Genomic DNA, 10,061 nt, shown 5'->3' with positions numbered 1-10,061 from the left:
CACACACACACACACACACACACACACACACACACACACACACACACGTGTGTGCAGCAGCGGTCATATAGAATTTTGACGTGGCAACCCAATTTTCAAAGGGAACCTTTCTTACATGTAAATGCAGCCATGCATCAAAATGAAAGCTGGCTCATTGCTTTTTTCTGGTTTACATATACCGTATATATGGCAGCAGCCATCTTGGATTTTGATCCGGCAACCTAATGTTCAAAAGGAACCTTTCTTACGCGTAGACGCAACACGTCAATAAGGAAGCCAGTACCTCACTAATTTTCAAGTTATCGCGCTCACATTTACAGAGTATTTTAAATACTGGTTTCGCTCCATGACGGGACAAAAATGGATCCTGACTGCTCCTGCAAGCAAGCACAAGGGTGACTCGGGGTTCTTGTTCTTTAATCCATCACTTTCAAACAATAGACATTAAAGAGACGATCATCATTTAAATTTGTTGTGGGCACGTCGTACAAATGTTCATATTTAAAACAGTCTGAGGCAGATAAACTAAAAGATGGAACTGAAAAAACAACTTTGGTGTAAGTCTTTAACACACAGACTCAAATTATGAAGACAACTAAAAAGGAACTACCATACCACACTTGTTTATGTTTATTTACAGTACATATAGTCCTGCTTAATGATCCTGGATCCTGTTTGAAGATGCAAAATAAATCCAACTCTGTAAACAGTCCATCAGGTTATGACTTTTTTTTACCAGCAGATGGAATAAAACCCAAGAAAAACCAGGTGTCAAAGAACAAAAGATCACCAAATCCTGAATGTAAAGCAGAAAAATGTCTTCATCATGACAGTCAGGAGCTTCGTGTGTTTGTGGGACTAGAATAAAAATACAGAGGATAAAATCAGGCAAAGATGGTCTCCTCACGCCTCTTCTTGGTCAGGATGGTACCAGGTTTGTGCTGGGCGTCCGGGTGGTTGGAGAGCTCTGGAGGACACGTGGACACTGGGCTCTCCAGGATGGCCTGCTTCAGGTCATAAAACACGGCCGAGTCCTCTTTAGTGAGGAACGTCATGGCCACGCCGCTCTTACCAGCTCGACCAGTACGACCAATACGATGGATGTAGTCTGCAGGAGGAAATGTTTAATTACTTTTTGTGTTTTGTTTTTATTTTTATAAAAAACATTGACAAAAAGAAGGAAGCGTCTTACCTTCGATGTTCTTTGCCATGTCGTAGTTGATGACCATGGAGACGTCATGGATGTCAATACCTCGACCAGCAACGTCTGTGGCCACCAAGATGTCTTTGGCTCCAGCCTTGAGATTGGAGAGCGCAAACTCTCTCTGCTCCTGGCCTTTGCCACCGTGCAGCGTGCACGCGTTGTACTGAGAAGAGAAGGTGTGAGCGTTAACTTGGCTGTTTAAATCTAATTCTGCCAGTTCAGAACGCAGAGGACAACGTCCAAATCTGCAGGACTCAAGTGTCCTCAAAGGAAGATTTAGAGGATCCATGAAGGATGCTAGAATTTTGTTTTTCAGGACGATTAGTTTTTAATATGTGGGTTTTTTATGCTTTTAACAATTTTACATCATTAAATAAAATGACTGGGGGTTAATGAAGCTCAAACTTCTCAGGTTTTTGTAAAAATGTGGCTAGAAATCAGTAAACATTCTCTGCGTGTGTTTACAAATAAATCTGGTAATCAGTAATTCAGATGATCTCAGCGCAGCTCGTTTGAATCTGAGCTTCCTCTCCCCAGAAATGACTCCACTTCTGTCGACTCGTCCTCACAGCTTTTAGTTTGCAGAAAAAGTGGAAAGAATTTTATCTTTGAGCTTTCGACACGACGTCTCAGACATTTTTGTTCTTCCTCAGACGTTGTTTACAGCCGAGGATTTTTTTTAACGACTCAACATTCGTCACATGCCGACACTGTCTGAAGCGTGGTCGTCAATATTTGAACGGAAACAAAGACTTGTTATTGTTGGCAACAAAATGTTTCTCTGCTGGTAGTGAACGAGTCGTGTTTAGAGGTTATTTTTATCTCATACGCTCATAAAAACCTCATACTTTGACAGCTAATATGGCTTTAAGGTTCAAACATAGAAACATTCAGCTCAACTTTTAAAACTCTGTTCAATTTGCTTTTTGTCCCATAAATCTTACTCTAAACCATAAAACTGTTGTCTTTTGACCTTTAGTTGTGTTCAAACATGTGTGCAGACACGTTGATGACTCGTCCCAAGCAGTTTATGACACTAAACAACTCCTCTTCATGACCACAAACGTAAAACGAAACAATAATTTCCCAGAACAAGAGCTGACAGCGAGCTGCAACACATCGAGGCGAGGCCTGTTAGCATCTTCAGTGTGTTCGAACAAACTGAAGATTACGTTTAAAACTGAGTTTAAACCATTTGTTACTAAGATCAATTAGCTGTGGCGGCCATCTTGAATAGGGTTAACTCCTAAAGATAATCAGTTGTAGAGGTAATCATTGGATGTACGTCTACAACGGATTAACGTTTGAGATTAAGCCTATTCAAGATGGCCGCCACAGCTTATTTATTAGCCATAGCGCCATTAGCTGATTTTTATTTTTGATAAATTGTAACATTTTTGAGACTGGAGTTGTCACTTGTTACTGACAGGTCAAAAGGCGATGATGTTTTTGTTGGTGTGTGTGTGTGTTAGCAAAATATCTGATGAACATCGTCACATTTTGACCTTTCAGTGGCGAGTGACAACTTCGATCTCAAAAATTTTAGTGGTTTATGAAAAGTCAATAATCTAAACCTTTAATTTATTGTCAGTTTTGCACAGATTTTTTTTTAACAAGTTCAAATTGTGGGAGCAGCAGCTAGCGGTAGCACTTCCTGCTGGAACAATATGTCTGCCAGAGTAACTCTGCAACACAAAACTGAACGTTCTGACATAAATGATTTAATAAACAGTGTCTGAATGAGCCGCTGGAAAACATTTAGGTTTAAAGAGGAGAGTAATCCGCTCAGACTAGCCATTAGCTCGTTAATCTGGTCAAAATGGAAACCCGTTTCTTAAACTGAGGTTATTCAAAGCCATCTACAGCAGGTAAGACATTATTTGTTCATAACTTTCCACATAACTCCACTTTAAAAAAGTGTGAACTGCTGCTACTTGAACTTGTAATCTAAAATAATCGTTTCCGATGAGAAACATTTTGTTTTGCTGCCTCGCAGTGAGCTACAAACAGAATACTTGAGCAGCTTACCCCCATCTTCTCCAGAGACTTTGCCAGCACGTCGCAACCCTTCTTCTGGTTGACAAAGATGATGATGGGCGGCTCGAAGCCGTGCGCCAAAACTTCCAGCATCTTCTTCCTGCAGAGCAAAGACAAGTCTCAGCTCGCTGACAGAAAACACATTTTCAGAGAGAGTTGACGCTTGTATCTGTCTCACCTCTTCTCCCCCTCCGACATCAGCAGGACCTTCTGCTCGACTCTCTCGTGAGGTTTTCCAGCCGATCCGATGTACACCACAGCAGGACGCCTCAGGTAGCTCCTGGCCAGCCTCTCCACAGCTGGAGGCATGGTGGCGGTGAACATGACCGTCTGAAAGGTTGGAGGAAACACACCGATGGAGGAGACGTTCACCAGAGGACACCTGGTGTGTCCACAGAGGATCAAACACACGCACACACCTGTCTGTATTTATGCTTCCCAGATTCAAAGTTCATCATCATCTTCTCGGGGTCCTCAGCTTCGTCCGTGTCCGGTTTCTGATTGGTCACTGGGATGTACTCCAAAATCTTCTGGACGTCGGGCTCAAAGCCCATGTCGATCATGCGATCTGCCTCGTCCAGGACTACGTAGGTGCAGCGGCCCAGCACCAAGTACCGGTTCTCCAGCACGTCGATCAGACGACCGGGAGTGGCGATTACAATCTGTTACACACAAAACAACAAAGGGCAATAAAACACAAACACAATCTAAATATCACAGGGAGGTTTTAAAGGCATCTACTGCTCTCTCAGTTCAGACACGTGAATTTGAAGTTAACGTTTCAGTGGGTTCTGTCCTCAGCTGAGACAAACAAACATTAAAGCTGAATGTTTCACCTCGCAGCCCATCCTGAGCCGGAAGCCTTGGTCCTCTCTGGAGATTCCTCCGATCACAGCCACGGTTCGGATGCCGAGAGGTTTACCAAACTTTATGGTCTCCTCTTCAATCTGCTGCGCCAGCTCACGAGTCGGGGCCAAGATCACAGCGTAAGGACCCTGATCCGAGTCTTCGATCCTGCCGGGCGCACAGCAGAAAGATGAAACACACAGAGACCAGAACAACAAACACAAACTGTAGGGTCGTTCGATGGCCGACAGAGGATTATTGACGACAACCTGTCAATTTTTGGCAGAGTGGTGATCCAGACGAGCAGTGGAATCAGGAAAGCAGCCGTTTTACCGCTGCCAGTTTCTGCCACGCCAATGATGTCACGGTTCTGCAAGCCAATGGGAATGGCTTGCCTCTGAATCGGTGTTGGTTCCTGGAAGAAAATTAAAAGCACCCCGATTAAAACCACCACACATCATCAGAGAAACAGATTTTGAAGCTTCAAGCAGTTTTAGGGAAGAGAACTTGAACACAGTTCGACCTTGTAGCCGCATTTGTCGATGACCTCCAGGATGTGAGCAGGAAGAGCATACTCCTTCCAGTTCCTGATGGGGTTCGGGATCTTTCCTCCTTTGGTGGTGATGCTGTAATCCTCTCTGAAGATTCTCCAGTCTCTGTCCGTCATCTCGTCCAACTTCTTCTGAGACCAGTGTCTGTCGTCCCAACGCTGCTTGGCTTCCTTCTTACGCACCTTCTTCAGTCTTGTCCTGTAGAGGAAACACCGATTTGACAGCGGTCGGTGAGTTCCCTTCTTTTTAAAAATAAGTCTCTCTAGTCTGGACAGATGGACTCACTCTTCCTGCTCTTTCTCCTCCAGCGTGCGTCTTTTCTCCATCAGATCGCCGTAGAATCGAGACTGCTCTCGTTTCTGCTGCTTCAGATCGATGCCAGCGATGAAACCGCGTCCGTACAGATGCACCTGGTGCTTCTCTTTATAACTGCAACACAGAGGTTGCACTTTCAGGCGGGAAACCTCAGAAAACCCGATCTGTGAAAGAGTGAGCTACAACTCCACTCACATGGGGTTGTAGTCAACTGACGTGTCTTCAGAAGCATCCCACTCAAAAACAAACTTCCTGTCGTTCAGGTGACGAGTTCGCCTCCGTTTTTTGATGCCACCCAGATAACGCTCCTGTAAACGGGTCCAATTTTTTTAAATACTAGTTGTGAATCTTACATTTCTTAATCATGCTTCCTGCAGCAAGGCTTTGGGCTCCACGTTTAGAGATCAGTTCATTTACGTACAAGACAAATAAATCAGAAACACCAAAAGATGCATTATTTTTGTGACTCTTACAACAAACCTTGATAGCTTGGAGCTCTTTGCCTTTATCCTTCTCCTCTCTGAGCTTTTGTCGTCCGTCATCTTCTTCATTCCCGTTGTTCTCACGCTCAATTCGCTCTCTTCGTTCTCGTCTCTCCCTTTCTTGAGGATCCTCTGCAAACAAAACAGAACCTCTCAGGTGTTAACAGCGTGCATTTAGCACGTGATAACATGAACAAACTGCAGCGTGTCTGAAACCCACCCAGCATTTTCCTCCCGATATCCTGAAACATCCTCCTTTTCTTTCGCTCTTCGTCCATCATCTTCTTCTTCTCCTCCACCTGCTGCTCTCTGCGCTTCAGAGCCTCAGCTTCCCGCTCAGCTTTTGACAGAAATTTGGGCTGAAGATGAGGAGTTAAAAGAAGGAATTGAGGGAAAAAAAAAAAATCATTTAAAACCTTATATTAAAAAATAATAATAATAATTTGCATTAACCATGTCTGACCTTTGCCTCAGCTTCCTCCTCCGCCTTTTTCTTGGCCAGAAGCTCCTCCAGAGACAGTGGCTGGACCTGAGCCACAACCCAACACAACGCACATCAAACACAGTGCCACACTCTCATCATTTTTAAGCAAGTTATTATAATCTGCATTCAGATTTAATAACTTCTTTCTTTGCTCATGTTTAACTCCCCACCAGAACACCTTGATAACAAACAAAAAACAATAAATGTAAGAATCAAATTCATACCTTTTCTTTCTTCTTTTTTTCATCTTCTTCCTCCTCGGTTTTTATATCTTTCTCTTTCTTTATCCTGGTGTCCTTTGACTTTGGTGAGAGGCTTCTGTAAGAAAGAGTGACAAACTAAAGTTCATCTGAGAGCAACAACACATAACAAATAATCAAATTTGATTCAAACGGATTTGCTCCAATGTTTTTGTTTTATCATTTCCTGCATGACTGACGATCAACACCAGCAAAGAACAACATCACATGAGTACCTGGATCTCCTGCGGTCTTTATCCCTCCGGTGGTTGTCTCTGTCCTTGCGGCTCCTCTCCCTGTCTTTGTCTCGGTCTCTGTCCTTGTCTCTGTCTTTCATGCGCCGGTCTCTGCCATTTAATCACAAATTAGAAAGAAAAGTAACTAATTTTAAGCTCAAAATGTTGAAATATTGATGCCATAACAGAAAGGACAACTAAACAGTATGTTGTGGCTGAGTTTTGACTGTGTGGTGGTGAATAACATCAACCTTTCTGTGGATTTGGAGCGGTTTCGTTCACGAGAGCGATGGCGTTTGCGTGACGGGGACCCTTTGCGATCTCGATCCCGTGAACGACTGCGCTTCCTCTCCCGGTCTTTGGTTCCCGAGGATTCTGCATCCTTCCTCTCTAAAGAGTCAGCTGCCATCTGCAAACACAAAACATGTAATGTAGCATGGCTCTAATGACAAATGAATCTAATATTATGCATTCATTAAGTTGTATTAAATCTATTTCAATAATATGCTAAATGTGATATAAAATAATCCTTTATTTTCCTATCTTAAATCATATTATATTGTATATTATTTATAAATAAACACTTTAGACCAGAGCATCCATTTTACAGAACATAAAGCAACTTTAAAGAGAATTAGTACCATTAAATTACACTTTCAAGCCCCTTATACAACTTCTTCTTTTCCTTAAAGTAAAACTTTTAAATTATGGATTGAATAAACAAGAGATTCATTAATTAACAACACATTGTTGCTGTGAATTCGTATTTATTTCCACTTCAAACTAACCTTGATGTTAGATCGAAATATTTAAACTCAAAATGAATCAATGACTGAACTGAATGAGGTTTGATCATAATGTTTTTTTTACAAATTGAACGAGCAACATAGAAAAACACGTGCCTTCTTTTCTGAATTTGATATTTTGCGCCTCCAAGAACAAGTTCAAAACAAAGAAATGGCGATTCTAATTTAGGGTATAAAAACTCTTTGTTTAGGAAGACAGCAGGCATAACACTGAAGCACTAAATTCAACATTTTAATTCAGTAACTCCTTTAAAATTTGAGACGAGACAACATTTTGTTACGCGAACATTCGCAGAATAAATGCAGCGGAAATGAAGCGAGTTAGCTCACTAAGCTAAAGACTTTAGCCTAAAGTCTTGAAAATAGGTCAATTATTTTTCCCAAAAGCTGCTAAAACGCGATGCATTAACTTAAGAATATTTATAAGTGATAAAAAGTCACAATAGTTTGTTGATTACTAAATTCAAATCTTACCGTTGTTGCTTGTCAACAATAATACTTGCGATTTTTCTACGATTTAAGAAGACGCCATACTGCCCTACACGAGCCTTCGCGCGCAACGACTTGTGGGAACTGAAGTCCTAAGTGACGCACTTAACGTTAAGGAAAATTCTAAAAGACTACATTATCCAGTTCAAAATAAAACTTTTGTCAGGACCCAAATTGATTAGCACATGAACACCTAAATGCCTGAACAAAACTAAATTAAATAATATTAAATTTTTTAAAAAGCCTATACAAAAACGTCAGTTCTTTTAGTTTGGACACAGGATGGCGACAAGTCAGCACTAGAGAGATTGTAATATTTTAATGTATGTATGTGTATATCTATCTATCTATCTATCTATCTATCTATCTATCTATCTATCTATATAAACATTATAAAATATAAATGTACATTACATACCGTACATTTATTTATTAATTTCTCAGTTTTCACTTCTGTATGATCTGTCGGTGTTACTTGATGACACAGCACACTTCTCTACACTGATGCAGATCAGCAGCCGCTATGATGATGAAATAGGTCCGCCTGTCCAGTAGCAATGAAAGGTACTATCAGTGGCAGCAGATTAAAATTCAACAAGCATTTTTTTTTTCCTTACCAGTGTTTTTTTCTTGTAATCTAAACCACCCATTGCTGTGTCTGTGTGCACAAACCCTTGTGTGCAGATAAAAGACATGTTAGAAGCTGTTCTGCTTGGGTCCGGATTGCCTCTAAGCTGATTCATATTCTGAACCTGCTTTTTCTTCCACCAGCAGATCAAAAGAGATTCACAGAGCTCGTCTGAAGGTGAGCTGGTTCAACAGAGAAAGATCAAAACCAGTGGTATAAAAAGTGTTTTTAAAAAGCACAAGAATAACTTAAAGGTACTGCAGAAGAAAAAAGTAGACTTGTAAGAATGTAAAAGTCACAGTTTATATTCTGTACTCTACACATTTATGTTTTAACGTCTAAAATACAAAAAATAAAGACAAGGATGACCAAAGAAAAGGTTTTTGTCAGGACACTGATAGTTTAACAGTAGTAGTGTAGGTTCATCCATCCATCCATCCATTATCTTTACCCACTTATTCCATTTTGGGTCACGGGGGTCGCCGGTGCCCATGTCCAGCAATCACTGTGCGAGGGGCGGGGTACACCCTGGACGGGTCGCAAGTCCATCACAGGGACACATAGAGACAAACGAGACAAACAACCATTCACTCTCTCACTCACACCTAGGGACAAATTAGAGTTACCAATCAGCCTAACATGCATGTTTTTGGTCTGTGGGAGGAAACCGGAGCACCCGGAGAAAACCCACGCATGCACAGAGAGAACATGCAAACTCCACCCAGAAAGGCCCCTGGACCTGGGTTTGAACCAAGGACCTGCTCGCTGAGAGGCAGCCGCTCTACCAGTTGTGCCACCGTGCTGCCCAGTGTAGGTTCAGTTACTCCTTAAGATTGTATCACAGCAAACATTAGTTAAACCACATTATAATTAAAGTTTTGTTTCAGTGAGCCAAAATAAAAGTACAATGAATATGTTTAATTAGACTTTTCATCACCTACTTGTCTCTGTTTGTGCTTGTATGCTGCGATTGGTTTTTTTTAACCTGACACAATATATTGAACACAAAAATGGCTTTATCTCAATAAAATGTATAGTTATGAGCTTTTAATGATGTTGTTGAATCTTTGGATGCTAAGGATTACTGTGCTGCACTTTACTTTAGACCTGTCCAAAGCCTTTGATACTGTAGATTATGCCATCTTATGCCATAAGCTCTCAGATATTGGTTTCTTAGATTACACTGTTGGCCAGTTCTCAAACTACGGTATCTCTCAGGTCGGAGGCAATGTGTTAGACATAACGGTACTTCATCTAGCTACCTAACAGTCACCAATGTGACACATGGCTCAGTTTTGGGTCCCACTCTTTTTGCAATTTATATAAATAATCTAAACATTCCTGACGCATTCTTTTATCTCTATGCTGATGACACTGTTGTTTATTGCCGAGCTAAAACAGTTGCTAAGGTTTTCCATCTTCTACAGTCTGCATTTGACATCATTCAGTCAGACTTTTTCAATCTCAAGCTGGTGCTAAATGCTGACAAAACCAAAGGGATGTTGTTTTCCAAAAGAAAGTTGGTGCCTGTAGTTCTTCCTCCTATCTCATCCATGCATTGTTTTTCTATTGCGTTTGTAGATTCTTACAAATACTTGGGAATTTTGGTCGATGCGCATCTCTTAAACCACATATTGTAAACTTGATAAAGAAACTGACATTTAAATTGGGTTTCTTTTTCAGAAATAGATCTTGTCTATGAATGCCAGAAAGCACCTAGTAACTGCTACCTTCCTATCAGCCA

The 10,061-nt window shown here is 41.2% G+C and overlaps 1 protein-coding gene across 1 annotated transcript; it reads right to left on the bottom strand.

Annotated features, from left to right (window-relative positions):
* Window positions 1-405: 405 nt before the first annotated feature.
* ddx23 (DEAD (Asp-Glu-Ala-Asp) box polypeptide 23) lies at window positions 406-7,769 on the bottom strand. Its single transcript, XM_037683992.1, has 17 exons — window positions 7,675-7,769; window positions 6,646-6,803; window positions 6,395-6,505; window positions 6,144-6,237; window positions 5,899-5,964; window positions 5,656-5,794; window positions 5,434-5,567; window positions 5,149-5,261; window positions 4,924-5,067; window positions 4,611-4,836; window positions 4,357-4,502; window positions 4,078-4,255; window positions 3,661-3,903; window positions 3,420-3,571; window positions 3,233-3,341; window positions 1,193-1,367; window positions 406-1,108 (listed from the first exon to the last, which is right to left on the bottom strand). The coding sequence occupies exons 2-17, from the start codon at window positions 6,801-6,803 to the stop codon at window positions 885-887; spliced, it is 2,412 nt and encodes an 803-aa protein (XP_037539920.1). The 5' UTR covers window positions 7,675-7,769; the 3' UTR covers window positions 406-884.
* Between the last annotated feature and the right edge of the window lie 2,292 nt (window positions 7,770-10,061).

The sequence above is a fragment of the Nematolebias whitei genome, chromosome 11, assembly GCF_014905685.2.
Source record: "Nematolebias whitei isolate Nwh7 chromosome 11, NemWhi1, whole genome shotgun sequence".
Classification (NCBI taxonomy): Eukaryota; Metazoa; Chordata; class Actinopteri; order Cyprinodontiformes; family Rivulidae; genus Nematolebias; species Nematolebias whitei.
This window is presented reverse-complemented; position numbering and strand designations above follow the sequence as displayed.

Excerpts from the sequence above, each read along its gene's own strand:
- ddx23 (XM_037683992.1), bottom strand. The coding sequence starts at position 6,803 with ATGGCAGCTGACTCTTTAGAGAGGAAGGATGCAGAATCCTCGGGAACC. Across the intron at positions 4,256-4,356 it reads ACTCTGCCAAAAATTGACAG|GATCGAAGACTCGGATCAGG; the intron begins GTTGTCGTCAAT and ends TGCGCCCGGCAG. Across the intron at positions 1,368-3,232 it reads AGTCTCTGGAGAAGATGGGG|TACAACGCGTGCACGCTGCA; the intron begins GTAAGCTGCTCA and ends TTCTCTTCTCAG.